Consider the following 27,881-nt stretch of genomic DNA (forward strand, 5'->3'; position numbering starts at 1 on the left):
TTAAGATACAAATAAAAAACATATATAGTACATGCTGTACTGTGCACTCACCTACGTTGTAGACATGTGACAATTCCATGAAATGCTTCAAGTAAAGTGCACAAGCAGCGATTAAAACCCAACAGTGTTGTAGAAGACGACTGCTGTTCTGATGCCTCTGCAAAATAGTTTTACTCCTGAGCTCAGTGCCCTAATTCTGGCCAACTAACGCTCTAGAGCCGTGGTAAATTAAATGCCGACAAGCGTCCCTGCTCTCAAATAGACCAACATCGCATGCCTCTGTTGTCACGTGTGGTTTAGTTTCAGTGATGTGTGGAGATCCTTGATTGTGTGTGTCTTGCCATGGGGTGACTGGAGGAGATACCGCCATGTGGAAATATATCGGAACAGACAGAATGGGGTGGGTGCACACAGCAATGATTTTCATTCTAAAGTTAAGCATGTTTAGGGACAAGATTTGAAGGAGGGAAATGGCATAAAAACCTTTAGCCATGCCAATTGTGCCGCATGGTATTTTGTTGTAGAACCAGGGGCACCAGGGCAATGATTCCAAGGGCCCAGCACAGACAGGGCTCTCAGAGAACACTATTAGTTAGTGTTTTAAAATATATTTACATAGGGTGTGTAAATAGTGTTTTTTTTCTATTTTTTGGCAAAATGATCAGGAAAGCGTTTATATCCCCCCCTCCCTGACTGCATGGTTTAGCAAGTAGGTGCTACAAGCAGAACAGAAGGTGAAGTGTCATCGATCCTTGACGAGTGGACAGAAATGAGAAGAGTTTTTTTTACCTGTTACGTATCGTGAGAGAGAAAATTGCCCATCACCTGAAGTTCTTTAGATTAACTTTTAACAGCCTTTGAGGTTTCTGGTGTGACTAATACAATTCCTTGTATACAACTAGTCCTATATACTCAATACCAGTACTATACAGTATGAAGCCATGCATCTCCTGAAAATATTTCAGAAAGAAAGTTTTAAAAACAAATGGATGGATTCAGTCAACAGAATCGCTGTAGTGCTTTTATTTTGAAACAGATACAGTATAAAGTATTGCAAACATTTGTTTGGCTTCTGAAATTTAAGTCATTGGCACAACAGCTGGGAGAGAAAAGTTGAAAATTAGTATACCTTTACTAGCAGGTTAAAATAACTACCCTTTTGTGATTTTAGTCATCCATCTCCAGGCAGCTTTTGTGTTGATTTATGTAAAATTCAATATTCTGTTTTAAAATATTTATACAACAAAGTCCATAAATCACTATAGAAATGTATAGAGTGGTTATTGCTTATTTGGGCCTGTTATGTAGACTTGTTATAGAGCCCTTTTCTCATCAATGGGTTTTCCAGGCTGGTGGAAAACATGTCAAATACCTTTCAAGAGTTCCAAGCTACTTGAGATTTGGAGACATCCTAATGTAGAATAACTTGTCCTACCACTATCCAACCACCAGGATATGCTAAAGAAACTTTACCACCGGGCCATAAGAGGGAAACTCTGGAAGACATGAAAACAACATTTCAAGTAAAACATGTTTATTGAAGGCACAGTATGACAGAACAGCAGCCCCTGAAAGATGAGACCGTTTGAGAAACTGCAACTCAGTCAATTCATACAAATGTTTAAGTTAGCCTTATCATTTGAACAACTATTTAAGTTGCAGATTTTCCCAGTCAATTTGAGGAATGCCTCTCCCAGTTGAGGGGAAAAGCCATGGCACAGCTCGCCAGTCAAAGCCCGAGTGTGCTCGAGCCTGGGGTCCAGATTTGTAACTATTTTGAGGCATGTATTTTTGGTAGTCTGGGAGTTTGCCAGCCTTATTGTAGGCATATGAAATGACGGGAGCAAAGGGGCTCTCGTCGTACCTAACAAATGGATTTAATTGGCCTGGATAGCTGCCGCTGCTGGTTGTTGGTTTGGAACATGGTTTAGTCGTTTTTGTAGTAGAAGCAGTTGTTGGCGCTGCTGTAGGGCTTGTCCCACTTGGTTTGGTTGTGCCACTTGGGTTAGTTGTGCCACTTGGGATAGTTGTGCCACTTGGGATAGTTGTGCCACTTGGGATAGTTGAGGAAGTAGGAGGCTGTGTAGTTGTCTGCATTGGATGGCTATGGTATGGATGACTTCCATAGATATGCTGTATGATAGGGTGGTAGTAAATATCAGCGTTGTCAGGAACTATCGGCAAATGCTGTCCTGGAGGATGGTAAGGATAATATATTGGGTAATGGGGATCCATTGGTTTTTGAGTCGTTTCAGCCATTGTCGTGTCGGCCGTGGTGGCAGGTGCCGTGGCGGCAGGCGCAGGGGTGGCAGCTGTACTCTCAGGGAGAGGGTAGTAATAGTAGTAAGGAGAGTACCAGTAAGGGTAATACATATAGGGAGGGTATACAGGAGGGTTTTGAGGTTCCTCCGTAGTCGGTTTGGATGTTGTGGTTGTGTCCGGCTCAGCAGTAGTTGTAGTAGGTGCCATGGCTTGGTCTTGATTCAAATATGAGTAGTACCAATAGAGATATGCACTGAGAGAATCATAGATGGAAATGGGATGAGTCACATGTCGTTTAGGACGATAAAAGCTTGAGGGCCTGTGAGGTACAGGACGTTTCCAGGAATGCTGAGCAGGCGTTGCATCAGGACTTTGCAAAATGGGGCAGGTCAATTTTACTTCAGCCTCTAGCCACGTCATTGAGACCACATAGTTGCCATTCTGAAAGGGAAACAAGCAATTTGGTTTATAATGTACTTGATCTGTTCAATATTTGTACATTTCAATTACCAGGCTCATCCTAAAATCAATTTAACTTTTTGAAAAATCCAATACAACTCTCAAAATGAAGATGCATTTGTTAAGTCAATAGGGGTAGAGCTGTACCTCTTGTATCACATTGCAGCCATCATAGGGAGCAACCAAAACAAGACCCAAAGTGCTCTGCTGCAGCGAGTGGCCGCAGCTTTCAGGCAATTGGGTCAGAGGAAGTGGATGTTCATTTCCTATGAGAAACAGCAGAGCCAGAATTCCATGTCAGGTATTTACAGCTTTAACAACTTCCCTTATGCAGAAGTGTGCATTTGTTTACAATACCAATGTCGAGTTGTAAATCAGCAGCTCCAGGTCCCATGGCTTTGAACTTCATCTTGGTTTGACCACAATGCAGAGTAGGGTTCAAGCGCCTCCATGCTCCTTCATTGGCCATCACTTCATTCAGCTGCGATGTCTCTGCAAACATCCCTTCAGAAGTTCAGACACAAAGTTAATGCTCTGAAGTTTAGGGTTTTTGAGTATCAAGCATTTTTATATGGATTTCTGTAAGCAGCACATCAAATGAGCAAATAACTAGACAAAGAAAACCTCACCTGAGCCTTCTGGTTGATCTGTAACAACATGCGGCAGTCCATCGTCATTTGTGGCAGCAGCAGAGGGAGATCCTGACTCGGAGTTCAGCTCTTTCCCATTAAAGAGAATGCTCCCTGTCCTTATCTCCACCGCTGATGCCTCACTAACTACCTTATCCTGTTGAGCATTTCTGCTCAATCCCCACAAGCTAAAACAAGTTAAACTTGGGGCTAAAGTGCACAGGAGCAAAAGGACTGCTACAGTTTGAAGTGACCTGCAGCGCCACCCATCTTCACCTGCCATAATGGCACTTCCCCTCAAGTTTTGATGGACAGCACTTTACCGTAGAACCAAACAACTGCAGGAAGCTTTTTATACTGGTGACTTCTTGGCACCTTGTGATCAACCAATCAGATTGGACTTCAGCTGCAGCTGCACAGGTGTTAATCAAAGTCACAGCAGGTGAGCTTGTTTGGACTGATGTCTAATTACACTGCCCCCTCAGGTCAAAGTCAGCTCTGCATATTTGAAATAGGAGACGTGATGATGTCTGATGTTTTAAAAAAAAAAGAATTTTAATTTCAGGCAAAGTATTTTATCAGCATACAGAGTTCATACTCATTGTGATAGTTTTACTACATCAATTATCCAAGGTGTTTAGGAGATGTTAAAGGGGGTTTAATGGTTTTATTCATATACAAAATACATTTTATGTCAACATCTCATGCAGGAATGTGTGGGGCATGAGCCAAGGAATAAGCCGTTCATTTTTTAAATTTATTGTCTTGAACATTGTGAGTGAGGGCGTTTTTTAACATTTGCCTTGATTTCTCAGGAAATCATTCATGAATCGAACAAAAAAAGAAAAAGTCAATTCCAATGAAGCATCAGTGCATTTAATAACATATTTCTTGATATGACCTTTTTCTACACATTAATCTCATTATTCTAATGAGACTAACGGCAAATGGATAATTGTCATTCAAACCTGTGAAATGATGAAAAGCACCAGACTGACCTGAGGTAATAGTTCTCACCATAGTTCCAGTCTTGAAAATATGGAGGTAGAGGTATTGTACACATAACATGAACTTGATATACCATTATATAATTAAAAATATACCAATAACAAAGTTTGACATAAGTGGAGAAAGATATTTTGACAGCACCCAGGTGTACACATTTACAAATGCTTAACAAATTGACATTCATGGGATTTTGCTCTCTAGCACATAATTACTTTGATGTGTTTTTACAATTGAGAAAATAACAGAGAGCCCATTTCTCACTAACATTCAACTAGTTTTAAGGAGTTTTGCATTTGGTAAGATAGCAAGAAGATTTTAACATAAGAAAATGGGCCATTAAAATAAAACACCACTTTATGTACTGATAATTAAATCTACAAATGCCATCCTTAAGAGCTGCTGTGATATGTACAATTTGGAAAAAGAAAAGAAAAAAACTCAATCCCCTTTGGTTAAAATGTTTTATAATCAAAAAATTCTATACCCTCAGAAAAGTATTATCTTTGTTCATTTTAACATTCACAGGATGGAAGGTTTCAGAAATACTTTCTATAGAAAATTCTACAAGGGTATTAGATCATAAAAGATCAGTTAATGCAGACTGGCGGTTGTAAATGTGTTTAGTCTATTGACTGAACTCTAGCTTCAGGATCCCAAAGGATGAGTAACAAAAAAATATATATATATAAATAAATGGCAGAGTTTTGAGATGCAACACTGCCCATGAGTTTCTCCATTTTAGAAATATCAAAATTTAAATGTTACATTTCTAACTTTTAAATACAGGTCTATGTCTTGTCATTTAGCAATTTGCTTATTATTCATACAAAACAACCTTAAGCGGAAAAAGATGGTGCCTCTAGCACAGGAAATGGTGCCACCATGTGGACAACATGGACCATTTACAAAGCTGGAGACCCAGAAAATTCTGTCTCATGAGAGTAATGTGGATGTTTCTTATGGAACAGTGAACGTAACAGATCCAGAACCAAAGTGCTCTCTAGTCACCTGATGACAAACCATCTTAAAGTGAGCAGGAGTCATTTTACCAGTAACCTGAAATCAAGAGCACCAAACCTTCCACATCAACCCCTCAAGTTGAATTTCAAACACTAAAGACAGACAGCCACATGTTATTCAAACCATTTTATTGAGGCCTGGAGGAGGGGCATACAGAAAAGGAAATTGCAATACTGGAAACTGGAGTTTAACATTTGATGGATATTGCGCCACTGGAGTCAGTATGGGTTCAGTTTTCCGTTTTGTGGCCGTCGTTTGTCTAGTCGGTTCTAGTGTCACAGTGGTGGTCTCTGGCTTAGGAGACACTACACTACACCACACTATACTATACTATACTATACTATACTATACTATACTTACAGCCAGACACAGCAGAGGACTGCAGCTTATATTATGTTCATACATTGTATCATCAGCATTTGCTCTTTGACTTGAGATAGTTTATCTCTATCTAAATGATTTGTTTACTGTCTGTATTAGCCCCGTTTGTTTTTAGGTCATGTTTTTTTCCACTTAAATTTGGTATTTTTTATATAATAATTAACAATGCGTTTCATTAACTTGTTTGATGTCTATTTGACATTATGTATAGTATTGTTATTCTTCCACTAACAATCATTTTGCACTGGCCACCTCTTATGGTATTGGCTATTTGCACAGTCTGCATAGATTCATACTGTTGTACTTCCATAACTCTTGTAGGTTTTTCTTGTCCTGTATGATTATTTGAATCCATCTGTCTATCTGTCTAAATCTTTTAGATGTCTGTTATTCTCAGATACCTGGACCTGTTCTTGCCTGTTTTCTTCTGGTAAAGAGATGTCATGGAATTTCTCATAACACATGAAAGTGGATAAAGGAAACAGAAAAAGGAGAAATCACTCACAGAGATGCTGGAGATTCTGCTTCGCCCTCCGCTGTAACAGTCTACAGCCTGTGGTGTAAAGATATCCTGGAGCTCCTCGGCCCAGCTGCGGCTGTTTACCATGCAGCCTCTCCCCCCTCTCTGGTGATGTATATCACAGTTGCCATCACCACCACAGTCCTCCCACCAGTGGCCTGCTGTGGCCTTTCTCATGAATAAGTCTCCCTCTTCTTCCTCGTCCATGTCCACATCATAGTCGTCCATGAAGACGAGCTGTGTCGAGAGGGTGGGGCAAATGTCACATTTCAGGGAAGGGCTCAGTGCTCTGGCCGGGAGTATTGCCAAAGATAGACTGAAGATACTCAGAGTAGGGGGACAGATCGCTCCCTGAAACTGACCACTACAATGCTGGCAGTATCGGCCTCTACGATTTCCATGGTGTCTTTACATTTCCTGTCATAGCATGTATAAAATAAATAGAATAACCATGTTAAAGCATATTCTAAAATTTTTCATGTCATTCAATAGAGTTATTAATTCTCCAGACTGATCTTCCCTTTTCCCCATCAACGTCAATCATTAGTATTATAGGGGCATGATCAGATAATGTGATGTGATCAGTTTCGCAGCTTTTTGCTCTGAACAGATCCTTATTGAACAGAAAGAAGTCAAGTCTTGAATAGCAGTTGTGTGGATTGGAGTAAAATGTGTAATTTCTCTCATCAGAGTGCAACACTATCTATCAATCATATTTCTATCCATCAATCCTTTGTATCAATCATATTTCTATCTATCACCCCTATCTATCCTACTAGCTTTAGCTGCTGGGAAAGCACTTTGTTGTCTGTTACTTTCTGTATCCATCTTTAGGCACATGAGATTCAAATCACCAACTAGAATTAAGATTCCTTTACTTTCCCAGGCTATTATTTTAAGAAGTTTCTTCAGCATGTTAGTGCCTTCCTCTGGTTGGTTGTATATGGTCACAAGTGTGATATAGGTTTCATAAACCACAACATATTTGCCTTCGTTGTCTGCAACATCCTTTTCTAGACACTGTTTTTATTCCATCTCAATGGGACAAAACTAATTTCCCCGAACATTTGGCACAAATGCATAAATTCCATGTTACCATCCTCAATTCACATCACCTTTAAGATACAAATAAAAAACATATATAGTACATGCTGTACTGTGCACTCACCTACGTTGTAGACATGTGACAATTCCATGAAATGCTTCAAGTAAAGTGCACAAGCAGCGATTAAAACCCAACAGTGTTGTAGAAGACGACTGCTGTTCTGATGCCTCTGCAAAATAGTTTTACTCCTGAGCTCAGTGCCCTAATTCTGGCCAACTAACGCTCTAGAGCCGTGGTAAATTAAATGCCGACAAGCGTCCCTGCTCTCAAATAGACCAACATCGCATGCCTCTGTTGTCACGTGTGGTTTAGTTTCAGTGATGTGTGGAGATCCTTGATTGTGTGTGTCTTGCCATGGGGTGACTGGAGGAGATACCGCCATGTGGAAATATATCGGAACAGACAGAATGGGGTGGGTGCACACAGCAATGAATTTCATTCTAAAGTTAAGCATGTTTAGGGACAAGATTTGAAGGAGGGAAATGGCATAAAAACCTTTAGCCATGCCAATTGTGCCGCATGGTATTTTGTTGTAGAACCAGGGGCACCAGGGCAATGATTCCAAGGGCCCAGCACAGACAGGGCTCTCAGAGAACACTATTAGTTAGTGTTTTAAAATATATTTACATAGGGTGTGTAAATAGTGTTTTTTTTCTATTTTTTGGCAAAATGATCAGGAAAGTGTTTATATCCCCCCCCTCCCTGACTGCATGGTTTAGCAAGTAGGTGCTTCAAGCAGAACAGAAGGTGAAGTGTCATCGATCCTTGACGAGTGGACAGAAATGAGAAGAGTTTTTTTTACCTGTTACGTATCGTGAGAGAGAAAATTGCCCATCACCTGAAGTTCTTTAGATTAACATTTAACAGCCTTTGAGGTTTCTGGTGTGACTAATACAATTCCTTGTATACAACTAGTCCTATATACTCAATACCAGTACTATACAGTATGAAGCCATGCATCTCCTGAAAATATTTCAGAAAGAAAGTTTTAAAAACAAATGGATGGATTCAGTCAACAGAAACGCTGTAGTGCTTTTATTTTGAAACGGATACAGTATAAAGTATTGCAAACATTTGTTTGGCTTCTGAAATTTAAGTCATTGGCACAACAGCTGGGAGAGAAAAGTTGAAAATTAGTATACCTTTACTAGCAGGTTAAAATAACTACCCTTTTGTGATTTTAGTCATCCATCTCCAGGCAGCTTTTGTGTTGATTTATGTAAAATTCAATATTCTGTTTTAAAATATTTATACAACAAAGTCCATAAATCACTATAGAAATGTATAGAGTGGTTATTGCTTATTTGGGCCTGTTATGTAGACTTGTTATAGAGCCCTTTTCTCATCAATGGGTTTTCCAGGATGGTGGAAAACATGTCAAATACCTTTCAAGAGTTCCAAGCTACTTGAGATTTGGAGACATCCTAATGTAGAATAACTTGTCCTACCACTAGCCAACCACCAGGATATGCTAAAGAAACTTTACCACCAGGCCATAAGAGGGAAACTCTGGAAGACATGAAAACAACATTTCAAGTAAAACATGTTTATTGAAGGCACAGTATGACAGAACAGCAGCCCCTGAAAGATGAGACCGTTTGAGAAACTGCAACTCAGTCAATTCATACAAATGTTTAAGTTAGCCTTATCATTTGAACAACTATTTAAGTTGCAGATTTTCCCAGTCAATTTGAGGAATGCCTCTCCCAGTTGAGGGGAAAAGCCATGGCACAGCTCGCCAGTCGAAGCCCGAGTGTGCTCGAGCCTGGGGTCCAGATTTGTAACTATTTTGAGGCATGTATTTTTGGTAGTCTGGGAGTTTGCCAGCCTTATTGTAGGCATATGAAATGACGGGAGCAAAGGGGCTCTCGTCGTAGCTAACAAATGGATTTAATTGGCCTGGATAGCTGCCGCTGCTGGTTGGTTTGGAACATGGTTTAGTCGTTTTTGTAGTAGAAGCAGTTGTTGGCGCTGCTGTAGGGCTTGTCCCACTTGGGTTAGTTGTGCCACTTGGGTTAGTTGTGCCACTTGGGTTAGTTGTGGAAGTAGGAGGCTGTGTAGTTGTCTGCATTGGATGGCTATGGTATGGATGACTTCCATAGATATGCTGTATGATAGGGTGGTAGTAAATATCAGCGTTGTCAGGAAATATCGGCAAATGATGTCCTGGAGGATGGTAAGGATAATATATTGGGTAATGGGGATCCATTGGTTTTTGAGTCGTTTCAGCCATTGTCGTGTCGGCCGTGGTGGCAGGCGCAGGGGTGGCAGCTGTACTCTCAGGGAGAGGGTAGTAATAGTAGTAAGGAGAGTACCAGTAAGGGTAATACATATAGGGAGGGTATACAGGAGGGTTTTGAGGTTCCTCCGTAGTCGGTTTGGATGTTGTGGTTGTGTCCGGCTCAGCAGTAGTTGTAGTAGGTGCCATGGCTTGGTCTTGATTCAAATATGAGTAGTACCAATAGAGATATGCACTGAGAGGATCATAGGTGGAAATGGGATGAGTCACATGTCGTTTAGGACGATAAAAGCTTGAGGGCCTGTGAGGTACAGGACGTTTCCAGGAATGCTGAGCAGGCGTTGCATTAGGACTTTGCAAAATGGGGCAGGTCAATTTTACTTCAGCCTCTAGCCACGTCATTGAGACCACATAGTTGCCATTCTGAAAGGGAAACAAGCAATTTGGTTTATAATGTACTTGATCTGTTCAATATTTGTACATTTCAATTACCAGGCTCATCCTAAAATCAATTTAACTTTTTGAAAAATCCAATACAACTCTCAAAATGAAGCTGCATTTGTTAAGTCAATAGGGGTAGAGCTGTACCTCTTGTATCACATTGCAGCCATCATAGGGAGCAACCAAAACAAGACCCAAAGTGCTCTGCTGCAGCGAGTGGCCGCAGCTTTCAGGCAATTGGGTCAGAGGAAGTGGATGTTCATTTCCTATGAGAAACAGCAGAGCCAGAATTCCATGTCAGGTATTTACAGCTTTAACAATTTCCCTTATGCAGAAGTGTGCATTTGTTTACAATACCAATGTCAAGTTGTAAATCAGCAGCTGCAGGTCCCATGGCTTTGAACTTCATCTTGGTTTGACCACAATGCAGAGTAGGGTTCAAGCGCCTCCATGCTCCTTCATTGGCCATCACTTCATTCAGCTGCGATGTCTCTGCAAACATCCCTTCAGAAGTTCAGACACAATGTTAATGCCCTTAAGTTTTTAGGGTTTTTGAGTATCAAGCATTTTTATATGGATTTCTGTAAGCAGCACATCAAATGAGCAAATAACTAGACAAAGAAAACCTCACCTGAGCCTTCTGGTTGATCTGTAACAACATGCGGCAGTCCATCGTCTTTTGTGGCAGCAGCAGAGGGAGATCCTGACTCCAAGTTCAGCTCTTTCCCATTAAAGACAATGCTCCCTGTCCTTATCTCCACCACTGATGCCTCACTAACTACCTTATCCTGTTGAGCATTTCTGCTCAATCCCCACAAGCTAAAACAAGTTAAACTTGGGGCTAAAGTGCACAGGAGCAAAAGGACTGCAACAGTTTGAAGTGACCTGCAGCGCCACCCATCTTCACCTGCCATAATGGAGCTTCACCTCAAGTTTAGATGGACAGCACTTTACCGTAGAACCAAACAACTGCAGGAAGCTTTTTATACTGGTGACTTCTTGGCACCTTGTGATCAACCAATCAGATTGGACTTCAGCTGCAGCTGCACAGGTGTTAATCAAAGTCACAGCAGGTGAGCTTGTTTGGACTGATGTCTAATTACACTGCCCCCTCAGGTCAAAGTCAGCTCTGCATATTTGAAATAGGAGACGTGATGATGTCTGATGTTTTTTAAAAAAATGAATTTTAATTTCAGGCAAAGTATTTTATCAACATACAGAGTTCATACTCATTGTGATAGTTTTACTACATCAATTATCCAAGGTGTTTAGGAGATGTTAAAGGGGGTTTAATGGTTTTATTCATATACAAAATACATTTTATGTCAACATCTCATGCAGGAATGTGTGGGGCATGAGCCAAGGAATAAGTCGTTCATTTTTTTAATTTATTGTCTTGAACATTGTGAGTGAGGGCGTTTTTTAACATTTGCCTTGATTTCTCAGGAAATCATTCATGAATCGTGAAGGAAAAGACAAAAAAAGAAAAAGTCAATTCCAATGTAGCATCAGTGCATTTAATAACATATTTCTTGATATGACCTTTTTCTACAGATTAATCTCATAGTCTTCTATTGAGACTAACGGCAAATGGATAATTGTCATTCAAACCTGTGAAATGATGCAAAGCACCAGACTGACCTGAGGTAATAGTTCTCACCATATTTCCAGTCTTGAAAATATGGAGGTAGAGGTATTGTACACATAACATGAACTTGATATACCATTATATAATTAAAAATATACCAATAACAAAGTTTGACATAAGTGGAGAAAGATATTTTGACAGCACTCTGGTGTACACATTTACAAATCCTTAACAAATTGACATTCATGGGATTTTGCTCTCTAGTACATAATTAGTTTGATGTGTTTTTACAATTAAGAAAATAACAGACAAAGCCCATTTCTCACTAACATTCAACTAGTTTTAAGGAGTTTTGCATTTGGTAAGATAGCAAGGAGATTTTAACATCAGAAATTGGGCCATTAAAATAAAACACTTTATGTACTGATAATTAAATCTACAAATGCCATCCTTAAGAGCTGCTGTGATATGTACAATTTGGAAAAAGAAAAAAAAAACTCAATCCCCTTTGGTTAAAATGTTTTATAATCAAAAAATGCTATACCCTCAGAAAAGTATTACCTTTGTTCTTTTTAACTTTCACAGGATGGAAGGTTTCAGAAATACTTTCTATAGAAAATTCTACAAGGGTATTAGATCATAAAAGATCAGTTAATGCAGACTGGCGGTTGTAAATGTGTTTAGTCTATTGACTAAAGTCTAGCTTCAGGATCCCAAAGGATGAGTAACAAAAAAATATATATATATAAATAAATGGCAGAGTTATTAGATGCAACACTGCCCATGAGTTTCTCCATTTTAGAAATATCAATTTAAATGTTACATTTCTAACTTTTAAATACAGGTCTATGTCTTGTCATTTAGCAATTTGCTTATTATTCATACAAAACAACCTTAAGCGGAATAAGATGGTGCCTCTAGCACAGGAAATAGTGCCACCATGTGGACAACATGGACCATTTACAAAGCTGGAGACCGAGAAAATTCTGTCTCATGAGTAATGTGGATGTTTCTTATGGAACAGTGAACGTAACACATCCAGAACCAAAGTGCTCTCTAGTCATCTGATGACAAACCATCTTAAAGTGAGCAGGAGTCATTTTACCAGTAACCTGAAATCAAGAGCACCAAACCTTCCACATCAACCCCTCAAGTTTAATTTCAAACACAAAAGACAGACAGCCACGTGTTATTCAAACCATTTTATTGAGGCCTGGAGGAGGGGCATACAGAAAAGGAAATTGCAATACTGGAAACTGGAGTTTAACATTTGATGGATATTGCGCCACTGGAGTCAGTTTTCCCTTTTGTGGCCGTCGTTTGTCTAGTCGGTTCTGGTGTCACAGTGGTGGTCTCTGGCTTAGAGGTTGGATATTTTGGGGCAAATGGTGGGATAAACTGAGGAAAAGGATAGGGAGGATAGGGCCCATAGGGAATCTGCGGCCCGTATGGTGGAAACGGCAGCAATTGGGGCCCGTATGGTGGAAACTTTGGCACCTGATATTGTGTAGTTGGGGGTTTATTCGTTTGTTTAGTTGTAGTAGTCTCTGCAGGGGTTGGCAGAGGCCCAGGGAGAGGTCAATGATAGTGAGGAAATGGCTGAAAAGGCCCGTATGGTGGAAACTTTGGCAACTGTGGCACCTGGGGAAACTGAGATTGTGTAGTTGAGGGCTTAGTCATTTTTTGAGTAGTTGTAGTCTCTGCAGGGGTTGGCAGAGGCCCAGGGAGAGGCCAATGATAGTGAGGAAATGGCTGAAAAGGCCCGTATGGTGGAAACTTTGGCAACTGGGGAAACTGAGATTGTGTAGTTGTGGGCTTAGTCGTCATTTTTTGAGTAGTTGTAGTCTCTGCAGGGGTTGGCAGAGGCCCAGGGAGAGGCCAATGATAGTGAGGAAATGGCTGAAAAGGCCCGTATGGTGGAAACTTTGGCAACTGTGGCACCTGGGGAAACTGAGATTGTGTAGTTGTGGGCTTAGTCGTCATTTTTTGAGTAGTTGTAGTCTCTGCAGGGGTTGGCAGAGGCCCAGGGAGAGGCCAATGATAGTGAGGAAATGGCTGAAAAGGCCCGTATGGTGGAAACTGCGGCCCGTATGGTGGAAACTTTGGCAACTGTGGCACCTGGGGAAACTGAGATTGTGTAGTTGTGGGCTTAGTCATCATTTTTTGAGTAGTTGTAGTCTCTGCAGGGGTTGGCAGAGGCCAATGATAGTGAGGAAATGGCTGAAAAGGCCCGTATGGTGGAAACTTTGGCAACTGGGGAAACTGAGATTGTGTAGTTGTGGGCTTAGTCGTCATTTTTTGAGTAGTTGTAGTCGTCTCTGCAGGGGTTGGCAGAGGCCCAGGAAGATACCAAGGATAAAAAGGTGGGTAGCCAGGAAACTGAACCATAGCTTCAGGATCTTTAGCTGCTGGCTTTGCAGTGGTGGTCAAAGTAGCCATTGGTGCTGCTGTGGTAGTCGTGGGTACTGAGGGGTAATGAGGATAACCCCAATATGGTGCAAAGACATAAGGTTGTTGAACACCTGGGTTCATGCTTTTGGGAGGCATCAGTGGCACTTGAGGGTATGATGGGGGGTACTTGAGTGTCTGAGGTACAGGATCCTGTGGTTGAGCGGAAGTAGTTGCAGGTGGTTTATTGCACCAGAGTGAGACTGGGATTCCCTGCCAAAGCATTGGCAGCATGTAACTTCCACCCTTGGGACAAGAACAGAACAGTGTTAAAACTGAATACCAACACTTTAGTTCTTGGTAGTATCAATAACTAAGCTGCAACATTTAGTGAATCAAAAAACACATCAAGTAACAGCAAGTCCCTTAATAACCATCGGGAGTAGGATTTGACTTTTTGCTAGAGGAAATGTTTTCATTTTACATTTCATCAATGGAAATGAAAGTACCTCTTGAACCATATTGCAGCCATCATATGGAACCAGCATCACAAGTGCAAGAGAGTTCCTCTGCATGGTGTAGCCACAAGTGGAGGGGACCTGGGACAGAGGCATTGGGTGTGCATTTCCTGGGCAGGGATACAAAATAAGGAGAATCTCAACACAGGCGAACACTGGGGCAAGACGTTAAGTGGACATTGCACATGTATGGCACAACAGATCAATCTAATCAGTTACCTTGATCCACTGCAAACTGTGAAGCTCCAGGTCCCACTGCTCTGAACTTCATCTGGTCCCCGCCGCACTGCAGGGAAGGTGCCATGCGCTTCCATGACGCTTCTTTGGGACTGGTATCCTGTGCTTGTCCGTTTAACAAGCCTGGCAGGACACATTCAAATGTGAGCGTACTAATCAAAGCCTTACGAACAGCTTAAAATGAGTTTTAACTGAACACCTGCAAAATAAGACCTCGAAATCCTACCTGCAGAGTCCGCTTGATAAGCCCTTTCATCCTCCACAGCAGAAGCGTTAGACGGTGCTTTCCTGTTGCCGTTTGCGACGTGAGACTCAGCACCCCTGCCGAACACAATGGTCCCCTCTCGGACACCCATTGTTGCTTCCCTCCATTTTCCCGTTTGCCGAGTTACATGTCGTTTAGGATGATAAAAGCTTGAGGGCCTGTGAGGTACAGGACGTTTCCAGGGATGCTGAGCAGGCGTTGCATCAGGACTTTGCAAAATGGGGCAGGTCAATTTTACTTCAGCCTCTAGCCACGTCATTGAGACCACATAGTTGCCATTCTGAAAGGGAAACAAGCAATTTGGTTTATAATGTACTTGATCTGTTCAATATTTGTACATTTCAATTACCAGGCTCATCCTAAAATCAAGTCAATTTAACTTTTTGAAAAATCCAATACAACTCAAAATGAAGCTGCATTTGTTGAGTAATAAACTTAAATACCTTCACTAGTGGTTAACCCATTTGCAACAATATACATTTTTAGCTGGTTAAGTCAATAGGGGTAGAGCTGTACCTCTTGTATCACATTGCAGCCATCATAGGGAGCAACCAAAACAAGACCCAAAGTGCTCTGCTGCAGCGAGTGGCCGCAGCTTTCAGGCAATTGGGTCAGAGGAAGTGGATGTTCATTTCCTATGAGAGACAGCAGAGCCAAAATTCCATGTCAGGTATTTACAGCTTTAACAATTTCCCTTATGCAGAAGAGTGTGCATTTGTTTACAATACCAATGTTGAGTTGTAAATCAGCAGCTCCAGGTCCCATGGCTTTGAACTTCATCTTGGTTTGACCACAACGCAGAGCAGGGTTCAAGCGCTTCCATGCTCCTTCATTGGCCATCACTTCATTCAGCTGCAATGTCTCTGCAAACATCCCTTCAGAAGTTCAGACATAAAGTTAATGCCCTTAAGTTTTTTGAGTACCAAGCATTTTTCTATGGACTTTTGTAAGCAGCACATCAAATGAGCAAATAACTAGACAAAGAAAACCTCACCTGAGCCTTCTGGTTTATCTGTAACAACATGCGGCAGTCCATCGTCATTTGTGGCAGCAGCAGAGGGAGATCCTGACTCCGAGTTCAGCTCTTTCCCATTAAAGAGAATGCTCCCTGTCCTTATCTCCACCGCTGATGCCTCACTAACTACCTTATCCTGTTGAGCATTTCTGCTCAATCCCCACAAGCTAAAACAAGTTAAACTTGGGGCTAAAGTGCACAGGAGCAAAAGAACTGCTACAGTTTGAAGTGACCTGCAACGCCACCCATCTTCACCTGCCATAATGGAGCTTCACCTCAAGTTTAGATGGACAGCACTTTACCGTAGAACCAAACAACTGTAGGAAGCTTTTTATACTGGTGACTGCTTGGCACCTTGTGATCAACCAATCAGATTGGACTTCAGCTGCAGCTGCACAGGTGTTAATCAAAGTCACAGCAGGTGAGCTTGTTTGGACTGATGTCTAATTACACTGCCCCCTCAGGTCAAAGTCAGCTCTGCATATTTGAAATAGGAGACGTAATGATGTCTGATGTTTTTAAAAAAAATGAATTTTAATTTCAGGCAAAGTATTTTATCAACATACAGAGTTCATACTCATTGTGATAGTTTTACTACATCAATTATCCAAGGTGTTTAGGAGATGTTAAAGGGGGTTTAATGGTTTTATTCATATACAAAATACATTTTATGTCAACATCTCATGCAGGAATGTGTGGGGCATGAGCCAAGGAATAAGCCGTTCATTTTTTTATTTTATTGTCTTGAACATTGTGAGTGAGAGCGTTTTTTAACATTTGCATTGATTTCTCAGGAAATCATTCATGAATCGTGAAGGAAAAGACAAAAAAAGAAAGTCAATTCCAATGTAGCATCAGTGCATTTAATAACATATTTCTTGATATGACCTTTTTCTACAGATTAATCTCAGTCTTCTAATGAGACTAACGGCAAATGGATAATTGTCATTCAAACCTGTGAAATGATGAAAAGCACCAGACTGACCTGAGGTAATAGTTCTCACCATATTTCCAGTCTTGAAAATATGGAGGTAGAGGTATTGTACACATAACATGAACTTGATATACCATTATATAATTAAAAATATACCAATAACAAAGTTTGACATATAAGTGGAGAAAGATATTTTGACAGCACCCAGGTGTACACATTTACAAATGCTTAACAAATTGACATTCATGGGATTTTGCTCTCTAGTACATAATTAGTTTGATGTGTTTTTACAATTGAGAAAAGAACAGACAAAGCCCATTTCTCACTAACATTCAACTAGTTTTAAGGAGTTTTGCATTTGGTAAGATAGCAAGGAGATTTTAACATCAGAAATTGGGCCATTAAAATAAAACACCACTTTATGTACTGATAATTAAATCTACAAATGCCATCCTTAAGAGCTGCTGTGATATGTACAATTTGGAAAAAGAAAAAAAAACCTCAATCCCCTTTGGTTAAAATGTTTTATAATCAAAAAATGCTATACCCTCAGAAAAGTATTACCTTTGTTCTTTTTAACTTTCACAGGATGGAAGGTTTCAGAAATACTTTCTATAGAAAATTCTACAAGGGTATTAGATCATAAAAGATCAGTTAATGCAGACTGGCGGTTGTAAATGTGTTTAGTCTATTGACTAAAGTCTAGCTTCAGGATCCCAAAGGATGAGTAACAAAAAAATATATATATAAATAAATGGCAGAGTTATTAGATGCAACACTGCCCATGAGTTTCTCCATTTTAGAAATATCAATTTAAATGTTACATTTCTAACTTTTAAATACAGGTCTATGTCTTGTCATTTAGCAATTTGCTTATTATTCATACAAAACAACCTTAAGCGGAATAAGATGGTGCCTCTAGCACAGGAAATAGTGCCACCATGTGGACAACATGGACCATTTACAAAGCTGGAGACCGAGAAAATTCTGTCTCATGAGTAATGTGGATGTTTCTTATGGAACAGTGAACGTAACAGATCCAGAACCAAAGTGCTCTCTAGTCATCTGATGACAAACCATCTTAAAGTGAGCAGGAGTCATTTTACCAGTAACCTGAAATCAAGAGCACCAAACCTTCCACATCAACCCCTCAAGTTTAATTTCAAACACAAAAGACAGACAGCCACGTGTTATTCAAACCATTTTATTGAGGCCTGGAGGAGGGGCATACAGAAAAGGAAATTGCAATACTGGAAACTGGAGTTTAACATTTGATGGATATTGCGCCACTGGAGTCAGTTTTCCCTTTTGTGGCCGTCGTTTGTCTAGTCGGTTCTGGTGTCACAGTGGTGGTCTCTGGCTTAGAGGTTGGATATTTTGGGGCAAATGGTGGGATAAACTGAGGAAAAGGATAGGGAGGATAGGGCCCATAGGGAATCTGCGGCCCGTATGGTGGAAACGGCAGCAATTGGGGCCCGTATGGTGGAAACTTTGGCACCTGATATTGTGTAGTTGGGGGTTTATTCGTTTGTTTAGTTGTAGTAGTCTCTGCAGGGGTTGGCAGAGGCCCAGGGAGAGGTCAATGATAGTGAGGAAATGGCTGAAAAGGCCCGTATGGTGGAAACTTTGGCAACTGTGGCACCTGGGGAAACTGAGATTGTGTAGTTGAGGGCTTAGTCATTTTTTGAGTAGTTGTAGTCTCTGCAGGGGTTGGCAGAGGCCCAGGGAGAGGCCAATGATAGTGAGGAAATGGCTGAAAAGGCCCGTATGGTGGAAACTTTGGCAACTGTGGCACCTGGGGAAACTGAGATTGTGTAGTTGTGGGCTTAGTCGTCATTTTTTGAGTAGTTGTAGTCTCTGCAGGGGTTGGCAGAGGCCCAGGGAGAGGCCAATGATAGTGAGGAAATGGCTGAAAAGGCCCGTATGGTGGAAACTTTGGCAACTGTGGCACCTGGGGAAACTGAGATTGTGTAGTTGTGGGCTTAGTCGTCATTTTTTGAGTAGTTGTAGTCTCTGCAGGGGTTGGCAGAGGCCCAGGGAGAGGCCAATGATAGTGAGGAAATGGCTGAAAAGGCCCGTATGGTGGAAACTGCGGCCCGTATGGTGGAAACTTTGGCAACTGTGGCACCTGGGGAAACTGAGATTGTGTAGTTGTGGGCTTAGTCATCATTTTTTGAGTAGTTGTAGTCTCTGCAGGGGTTGGCAGAGGCCAATGATAGTGAGGAAATGGCTGAAAAGGCCCGTATGGTGGAAACTTTGGCAACTGGGGAAACTGAGATTGTGTAGTTGTGGGCTTAGTCGTCATTTTTTGAGTAGTTGTAGTCGTCTCTGCAGGGGTTGGCAGAGGCCCAGGAAGATACCAAGGATAAAAAGGTGGGTAGCCAGGAAACTGAACCATAGCTTCAGGATCTTTAGCTGCTGGCTTTGCAGTGGTGGTCAAAGTAGCCATTGGTGCTGCTGTGGTAGTCGTGGGTACTGAGGGGTAATGAGGATAACCCCAATATGGTGCAAAGACATAAGGTTGTTGAACACCTGGGTTCATGCTTTTGGGAGGCATCAGTGGCACTTGAGGGTATGATGGGGGGTACTTGAGTGTCTGAGGTACAGGATCCTGTGGTTGAGCGGAAGTAGTTGCAGGTGGTTTATTGCACCAGAGTGAGACTGGGATTCCCTGCCAAAGCATTGGCAGCATGTAACTTCCACCCTTGGGACAAGAACAGAACAGTGTTAAAACTGAATACCAACACTTTAGTTCTTGGTAGTATCAATAACTAAGCTGCAACATTTAGTGAATCAAAAAACACATCAAGTAACAGCAAGTCCCTTAATAACCATCGGGAGTAGGATTTGACTTTTTGCTAGAGGAAATGTTTTCATTTTACATTTCATCAATGGAAATGAAAGTACCTCTTGAACCATATTGCAGCCATCATATGGAACCAGCATCACAAGTGCAAGAGAGTTCCTCTGCATGGTGTAGCCACAAGTGGAGGGGACCTGGGACAGAGGCATTGGGTGTGCATTTCCTGGGCAGGGATACAAAATAAGGAGAATCTCAACACAGGCGAACACTGGGGCAAGACGTTAAGTGGACATTGCACATGTATGGCACAACAGATCAATCTAATCAGTTACCTTGATCCACTGCAAACTGTGAAGCTCCAGGTCCCACTGCTCTGAACTTCATCTGGTCCCCGCCGCACTGCAGGGAAGGTGCCATGCGCTTCCATGACGCTTCTTTGGGACTGGTATCCTGTGCTTGTCCGTTTAACAAGCCTGGCAGGACACATTCAAATGTGAGCGTACTAATCAAAGCCTTACGAACAGCTTAAAATGAGTTTTAACTGAACACCTGCAAAATAAGACCTCGAAATCCTACCTGCAGAGTCCGCTTGATAAGCCCTTTCATCCTCCACAGCAGAAGCGTTAGACGGTGCTTTCCTGTTGCCGTTTGCGACGTGAGACTCAGCACCCCTGCCGAACACAATGGTCCCCTCTCGGACACCCATTGTTGCTTCCCTCCATTTTCCCGTTTGCCGAGTTACATGTCGTTTAGGATGATAAAAGCTTGAGGGCCTGTGAGGTACAGGACGTTTCCAGGGATGCTGAGCAGGCGTTGCATCAGGACTTTGCAAAATGGGGCAGGTCAATTTTACTTCAGCCTCTAGCCACGTCATTGAGACCACATAGTTGCCATTCTGAAAGGGAAACAAGCAATTTGGTTTATAATGTACTTGATCTGTTCAATATTTGTACATTTCAATTACCAGGCTCATCCTAAAATCAAGTCAATTTAACTTTTTGAAAAATCCAATACAACTCAAAATGAAGCTGCATTTGTTGAGTAATAAACTTAAATACCTTCACTAGTGGTTAACCCATTTGCAACAATATACATTTTTAGCTGGTTAAGTCAATAGGGGTAGAGCTGTACCTCTTGTATCACATTGCAGCCATCATAGGGAGCAACCAAAACAAGACCCAAAGTGCTCTGCTGCAGCGAGTGGCCGCAGCTTTCAGGCAATTGGGTCAGAGGAAGTGGATGTTCATTTCCTATGAGAGACAGCAGAGCCAAAATTCCATGTCAGGTATTTACAGCTTTAACAATTTCCCTTATGCAGAAGAGTGTGCATTTGTTTACAATACCAATGTTGAGTTGTAAATCAGCAGCTCCAGGTCCCATGGCTTTGAACTTCATCTTGGTTTGACCACAACGCAGAGCAGGGTTCAAGCGCTTCCATGCTCCTTCATTGGCCATCACTTCATTCAGCTGCAATGTCTCTGCAAACATCCCTTCAGAAGTTCAGACATAAAGTTAATGCCCTTAAGTTTTTTGAGTACCAAGCATTTTTCTATGGACTTTTGTAAGCAGCACATCAAATGAGCAAATAACTAGACAAAGAAAACCTCACCTGAGCCTTCTGGTTGATCTGTAACAACATGCGGCAGTCCATCGTCATTTGTGGCAGCAGCAGAGGGAGATCCTGACTCCGAGTTCAGCTCTTTCCCATTAAAGAGAATGCTCCCTGTCCTTATCTCCACCGCTGATGCCTCACTAACTACCTTATCCTGTTGATCGTTTCTGCTCAATCCCCACAAGCTAAAACAAGTTAAACTTGGGGCTAAAGTGCACAGGAGCAAAAGGACTGCTACAGTTTGAAGTGACCTGCAGCGCCACCCATCTTCACCTGCCATAATGGAGCTTCACCTCAAGTTTAGATGGACAGCACTTTACCGTACAACCAAACAACTGTAGGAAGCTTTTTATACTGGTGACTTCTTGGCACCTTGTGATCAACCAATCAGATTGGACTTCAGCTGCAGCTGCACAGGTGTTAATCAAAGTCACAGCAGGTGAGCTTGTTTGGACTGATGTCTAATTACACTGCCCCCTCAGGTCAAAGTCAGCTCTGCATATTTGAAATAGGAGACGTGATGATGTCTGATGTTTTTTAAAAAAATGAATTTTAATTTCAGGCAAAGTATTTTATCAACATACAGAGTTCATACTCATTGTGATAGTTTTACTACATCAATTATCCAAGGTGTTTAGGAGATGTTAAAGGGGGTTTAATGGTTTTATTCATATACAAAATACATTTTATGTCAACATCTCATGCAGGAATGTGTGGGGCATGAGCCAAGGAATAAGCCGTTCATTTTTTTATTTTATTGTCTTGAACATTGTGAGTGAGAGCGTTTTTTAACATTTGCATTGATTTCTCAGGAAATCATTCATGAATCGTGAAGGAAAAGACAAAAAAAGAAAGTCAATTCCAATGTAGCATCAGTGCATTTAATAACATATTTCTTGATATGACCTTTTTCTACAGATTAATCTCAGTCTTCTAATGAGACTAACGGCAAATGGATAATTGTCATTCAAACCTGTGAAATGATGAAAAGCACCAGACTGACCTGAGGTAATAGTTCTCACCATATTTCCAGTCTTGAAAATATGGAGGTAGAGGTATTGTACACATAACATGAACTTGATATACCATTATATAATTAAAAATATACCAATAACAAAGTTTGACATATAAGTGGAGAAAGATATTTTGACAGCACCCAGGTGTACACATTTACAAATGCTTAACAAATTGACATTCATGGGATTTTGCTCTCTAGTACATAATTAGTTTGATGTGTTTTTACAATTGAGAAAAGAACAGACACAGCCCATTTCTCACTAACATTCAACTAGTTTTAAGGAGTTTTGCATTTGGTAAGATGCAAGGAGATTTTGACATCAGAAATTGGGCCATTAAAATAAAACACCACTTTATGTACTGATAATTAAATCTACAAATGCCATCCTTAAGAGCTGCTGTGATATGTACAATTTGGAAAAAGAAAAAAAAAACTCAATCCCCATTGGTTAAAATGTTTTATAATCAAAAAATGCTATACCCTCAGAAAAGTATTACCTTTGTTCTTTTTAACATTCACAGGATGGAAGGTTTCAGAAATACTTTCTATAGAAAATTCTACAAGGGTATTAGATCATAAAAGATCAGTTAATGCAGACTGGCGGTTGGAAATGTGTTTAGTCTATTGACTGAACTCTAGCTTCAGGATCCCAAAGGATGAGTAACAAAAAAAAAATATATATAAATAATATATAAATGGTAGAGTTTTGAGATGCAACACTGCCCATGAGTTTCTCCATTTTAGAAATATCAAAATTTAAATGTTACATTTCTAACTTTGAATTACAGGTCTATGTCTTGTCATTTAGCAATTTGCTTATTATTCATACAAAACAACCTTAAGCTGAAAAAGATAGTGCCTCTAGCACAGGAAATGGTGCCACCATGTGGACAACATGGACCATTTACAAAGCTGGAGACCCAGAAAATTCTGTCTCATGAGAGTAATGTGGATGTTTCTTATGGAACAGTGAACGTAACAGATCCAGAACAAAAGTGCTCTCTAGTCACCTGATGACAAACCATCTTAAAGTGAGCAGGAGTCATTTTACCAGTAACCTGAAATCAAGAGCACCAAACCTTCCACATCAACCCCTCAAGTTTAATTTCAAACACAAAAGACAGACAGCCACGTGTTATTCAAACCATTTTATTGAGGCCTGGAGGAGGGGCATACTGAAAAGGAAATTGCAATACTGGAAACTGGAGTTTAACATTTGATGGATATTGCGCCACTGGAGTCAGTATGGGTTCATTTTTCCCTTTTGTGGCCGTCGTTTGTCTAGTTGGTTCTGGTGTCACAGTGGTCGTCTCTGGCTTAAGGTTGGATATTTTGGGGCAAATGGTGGGATAAACTGAGGAAAAGGATAGGGAGGATATGGCCCATAGGGAATCTGCGGCCCGTATGGTGGAAACTTTGGCACCTGATATTGTGTAGTTGGGGGTTTAGTCGTTTTTTTAGTTGTAGTAGTCTCTGCAGGGGTTGGCAGAGGCCCAGGGAGAGGCCAATGATAATGAGGAAATGGCTGAAAAGGCCCGTATGGTGGAAACTTTGGCAACTGGGGAAACTGAGATTGTGTAGTTGTGGGCTTAGTCGTCATTTTTTGAGTAGTTGTAGTCTCTGCAGGGGTTGGCAGAGGCCCAGGGAGAGGCCAATGATAATGAGGAAATGGCTGAAAAGGCCCGTATGGTGGAAACTTTGGCAACTGGGGAAACTGAGATTGTGTAGTTGTGGGCTTAGTCGTCATTTTTTGAGTAGTTGTAGTCTCTGCAGGGGTTGGCAGAGGCCCAGGGAGAGGCCAATGATGGTGAGGAAATGGCTGAAAAGGCCCGTATGGTGGAAACTGCGGCATCTGGGGCCCGTATGGTGGAAACTTTGGCAACTGTGGCACCTGGGGAAATTGAGATTGTGTAGTTGTGGGCTTAGTCGTCATTTTTTGAGTAGTTGTAGTCTCTGCAGGGGTTGGCAGAGGCCCAGGGAGAGCCCAATGATGGTGAGGAAATGGCTGAAAAGGCCCGTATGGTGGAAACTGCGGCATCTGGGGCCCATATGGTGGAAAATGTGGAAAACTTGGCCACTGTGGCACCTGGGGAAATTGAGATTGTGTAGTTGTGGGCTTAGTTGTCATTTTTTGAGTAGTTGTAGTCGTCTCTGCAGGGGTTGGCAGAGGCCCAGGAAGATACCAAGGATAAAAAGGTGGGTAGCCAGGAAACTGAACCATAGCTTCAGGATCTTTAGCTGCTGGCTTTGCAGTGGTGGTCAAAGTAGCCATTGTCGTTGGTGCTGCTGTGGTAGTCGTGGGTACTGAGTGGTAATGAGGATAACCCCAATATGGTGCCAAGACATAAGGTTGTTGAACACCTGGGTTCATGCTTTCGGGAGGCAACAGTGGCACTTGAGGGTATGATGGGGGGTACTTGAGTGTCTGAGGTACAGGATCCTGTGGTTGAGCGGAAGTAGTGGCAGGTGCAGGAGTAGTTGCAGGTGGTTTATTGCACCAGAGTGAGACTGGGATTCCCTGCCAAAGCATTGGCAGCATGTAACTTCCACCCTTGGGACAAGAACAGAACAGTGTTAAAACTGAATACCAACACTTTAGTTCTTGGTAGTATCAATAACTAAGCTGCAACATTTAGTGAATCAAAAAACACATCAAGTAACAGCAAGTCCCTTAACCATCGGGAGTAGGATTTGACTTTTTGCCAGAGGAAATGTTTTCATTTTACATTTCATCAATGGAAATGAAAGTACCTCTTGAACAATATTGCAGCCATCATATGGAACCAGCATCACAAGTGCAAGAGAGTTCCTCTGCATGGTGTAGCCACAAGTGGAGGGGACCTGGGACAGAGGCATTGGGTGTGCATTTCCTGGGCGGGGATACAAAATAAGGAAAACCTCAACACAGGCGAACACTGGGGCAAGACGTTAAGTGGACATTGCACATGTATGGCACAACAGATCAATCTAATCAGTTACCTTGATCCACTGCAAACTGTGAAGCTCCAGGTCCCACTGCTCTGAACTTCATCTGGTCCCCGCCGCACTGCAGGGAAGGTGCCATGCGCTTCCATGACGCTTCTCTGGGACTGGTATCCTGTGCTTGTCCGTTTGACAAGCCTGGCAGGACACATTCAAATGTGAGCGTACTAATCAAAGCCTTACGAACAGCTTAAAATGAGTTTTAACTGAACACCTGCAAAATAAAAGACCTCGAAATCCTACCTGCAGAGTCCGCTTGATAAGCCCTTTCATCCTCCACAGCAGAAGCGTTTGACGGTGCTTTCCTGTTCCCGTTTGCGACGTGAGACTCAGCACCCCTGCCGTACACAATGGTCCCCTCTCGGACACCTATCGTTGGTCCCCTCCGTTGTCCCGTTTCCTTCGGTCGGTGACAGTTCGCCGTTTGTGCCAAATAACACGCCACAATAAAGCCCGCAGCCCAGTAGACGGCAGCGCCTTTCCTTTTGCCTTTATGCATCGTCGTGTTGCGCCCTGAATCCGTAGGAACTGAGAGACGACGGCTCCCCGAGGCTTTAAGTGACGGCTCGCTCACTCTCGGCAGGTACTTCGGGCGCTGCGACAGCCAATCAGAAGCCGCGGCTATAGGTTCGTCACATGTTCTCCAATGATGCGCTATTGGTTACACCTGCGTAAAATACCTGCAGGTGAAGGGGCGTGAGCGTCACATGAAGACAGCTGCCTGGTCCAGAAACCTTTAGAAATCTAATGATTATTATTATCATTTTTATTCATTTTACATCTTCAATACTCATATTCCGATCACATTTACATGTGTATATACAATAAATCACCATCTATCTACAAGAAGTTGTCCTGGCACAAGCACTCTGCTGTCATCTTTTGGAGAAAACACGTCTGGCTGCATGTTTACATGGACAACGATATTCCAATATAAAGGTTTTCTGATGATCTCAACCTGAATAAAGGTTCTAAATAAGCAATGAGACGTCAAGTATTCAGATCGCATAATGTAGACCTTCTTTTTAATCAAATTATAAAAGATAAAAAATATAACAATAATACATTTTATTTAAACAGCACATTTCATACATAATATGCAGCTCAAAGTGCTTTGCAATAAAATAAAAGACATGAAATATGATCGATCAATAGGAAAATGTTAGCAGTAAAACAAAGACTTAGGATGAAAGCATAAAACGAGCAAAGGGTATAAAAAGAAGTAAAAAAAAGTATATAACAATAGTGTTAAAGAAAAGATCAAATTAATTAAAAGCAAGATCATAGAAATAGGTCTTGAGTTGTTTCTTAAAACTATCAACAGAAGCAGCGTGTCTGGTGTGTGGTGGGAGTTTGTTCCAAACCTTTGAACATTAAGCTGCTTTCCCCAAACTTTTTGTAGTTAATTTTTGTGATGTTTAGCAAGCCTGCGGTAGAAGACCTCAGGGAACGGTTGGGAACATACTCCGATAAACAATCAGATATGTACTGTTATAGAAAGAAATTATAAAACTAAAATCATTTTGAAATCAATCTTCAGTGATACTGGAAGCCACTGTAAAGACGCTAAAGCCGCATTAATGTGATCTGTTTTCCTATTTCTCCTAAAAAAATCCTGGCTCCTGAATTTTGTACAAGCCGAAGTGGATCAATGGAATTTTTCGGTAATACTGAATAAAGTGCATTACAGTAGGCCAGACAAGAAAAAGTATAAAAGCATGAGTCAACTTGTTGGCATCTTCCAGAGTGAAACTTACACTTACACTTACAGGCAATCTTTGTGAAATTGTTTATGTGTAAATTAAAATCTAGTTCTTAATCAAACAAGTCTTGTTTTTTGTTGTTGTTGTGATATTGTCATTACCAACAGCTTCATGTAATAGAAATATGAATGGAATAACTAATTTGCAATTCATGTAAAAACCATAATTGAAATAATGAGGTAATAAGGTCAAAGGTCAGAATGTTGCTGTTGTTGAGTGGAATACAATGAAAAATGACTGACAAAGGCGTTAAAATGAAGTTTTACATAATAATTTGGTGGAGATTCAAAGTTTACAATAATATTGTGTTTTGTAAATAAATCTAAAAAAGTAGAAAGAAATATATTTGAAGATACTCCATCTGCTCTTGAAGGTCCAGAGCAGTAAAAGAATCTAAAGTTGAGATGATTATTTTTGTGTCTCCAAAACTTTTCTTGCTTTTAGATCTTTGGAAAATTATGAGAGTAAAAATTCAAACCTTAAAACTTAAATCCACACATTTTAGCTTTTTCTTTACAGGTGATCCTGTTGTTTTCCTTTCTGCAGAGCAAGTTGAGGAAGTGTACACGCAGCATTTTAATCAGTATTATACAAGTCCTGCTCCCACATTGCTGTACGCATGTAGTTATTTCATCTCCAAGGTTACCAACAACACCAGCAAGTGTCACACATTATTGGATGTTTGTCTACCACT

General features: G+C 41.2%; 3 protein-coding genes across 3 annotated transcripts; all 3 read right to left on the reverse strand.

Moving 5' to 3' along the window:
* Positions 1–1,522: 1,522 nt before the first annotated feature.
* Positions 1,523–15,929, reverse strand: LOC117778350. The gene is made up of 14 exons (XM_034613853.1): positions 15,789–15,929; positions 15,577–15,695; positions 15,022–15,340; positions 14,778–14,918; positions 14,550–14,668; positions 14,242–14,346; positions 13,594–14,040; positions 6,265–6,516; positions 3,351–3,507; positions 3,079–3,213; positions 2,869–2,987; positions 2,274–2,703; positions 2,069–2,225; positions 1,523–2,014 (listed from the first exon to the last, which is right to left on the reverse strand). The coding sequence occupies exons 1-14, from the start codon at positions 15,898–15,900 to the stop codon at positions 1,648–1,650; spliced, it is 2,979 nt and encodes a 992-aa protein (XP_034469744.1). The 5' UTR covers positions 15,901–15,929; the 3' UTR covers positions 1,523–1,647.
* Positions 5,475–26,039, reverse strand: LOC117777954 (pistil-specific extensin-like protein). Its single transcript, XM_034613078.1, has 6 exons — positions 25,668–26,039; positions 25,422–25,562; positions 25,194–25,312; positions 24,455–24,993; positions 23,681–23,845; positions 5,475–5,576 (listed from the first exon to the last, which is right to left on the reverse strand). The coding sequence occupies exons 1-5, from the start codon at positions 25,921–25,923 to the stop codon at positions 23,740–23,742; spliced, it is 1,161 nt and encodes a 386-aa protein (XP_034468969.1). The 5' UTR covers positions 25,924–26,039; the 3' UTR covers positions 5,475–5,576; positions 23,681–23,739.
* On the reverse strand, positions 18,184–21,749 carry LOC117777946. The gene is made up of 9 exons (XM_034613063.1): positions 21,422–21,749; positions 21,156–21,302; positions 20,944–21,062; positions 20,389–20,707; positions 20,145–20,285; positions 19,917–20,035; positions 19,609–19,713; positions 19,246–19,407; positions 18,184–18,510 (listed from the first exon to the last, which is right to left on the reverse strand). The coding sequence occupies exons 1-9, from the start codon at positions 21,702–21,704 to the stop codon at positions 18,274–18,276; spliced, it is 1,632 nt and encodes a 543-aa protein (XP_034468954.1). The 5' UTR covers positions 21,705–21,749; the 3' UTR covers positions 18,184–18,273.
* Positions 26,040–27,881: the final 1,842 nt, after the last annotated feature.

This window comes from Hippoglossus hippoglossus, chromosome 17 (genome assembly GCF_009819705.1).
Source record: "Hippoglossus hippoglossus isolate fHipHip1 chromosome 17, fHipHip1.pri, whole genome shotgun sequence".
In the NCBI taxonomy this organism is placed as follows: domain Eukaryota; kingdom Metazoa; phylum Chordata; class Actinopteri; order Pleuronectiformes; family Pleuronectidae; genus Hippoglossus; species Hippoglossus hippoglossus.

Coding starts and splice junctions, on each gene's coding strand:
- LOC117778350 (XM_034613853.1), bottom strand. CDS start 15,900: ATGGCCAATGAAGGAGCATGGAAGCGCTTGAACCCTGCTCTGCGTTGT. Junction 15,341..15,576: donor GCTGCAATGTGATACAAGAG/GTACAGCTCTAC, acceptor TTTCCCTTTCAG/AATGGCAACTATGTGGTCTC. Junction 3,214..3,350: donor AGATCAACCAGAAGGCTCAG/GTGAGGTTTTCT, acceptor GGATGTTTGCAG/AGACATCGCAGCTGAATGAA.
- LOC117777946 (XM_034613063.1), bottom strand. CDS start 21,704: ATGGCAGGTGAAGATGGGTGGCGCTGCAGGTCACTTCAAACTGTAGCA. Junction 21,063..21,155: donor TGATTTACAACTCAACATTG/GTATTGTAAACA, acceptor TGTCTCTCATAG/GAAATGAACATCCACTTCCT. Junction 20,036..20,144: donor ACAGTTTGCAGTGGATCAAG/GTAACTGATTAG, acceptor ATCCCTGCCCAG/GAAATGCACACCCAATGCCT.
- LOC117777954 (XM_034613078.1), bottom strand. CDS start 25,923: ATGCATAAAGGCAAAAGGAAAGGCGCTGCCGTCTACTGGGCTGCGGGC. Junction 24,994..25,193: donor GCTGCAATATTGTTCAAGAG/GTACTTTCATTT, acceptor TCTTGTCCCAAG/GGTGGAAGTTACATGCTGCC. Junction 23,846..24,454: donor CAGTTTCCACCATACGGGCC/TTTTCAGCCATT, acceptor GTTTCCACCATA/CGGGCCGCAGATTCCCTATG.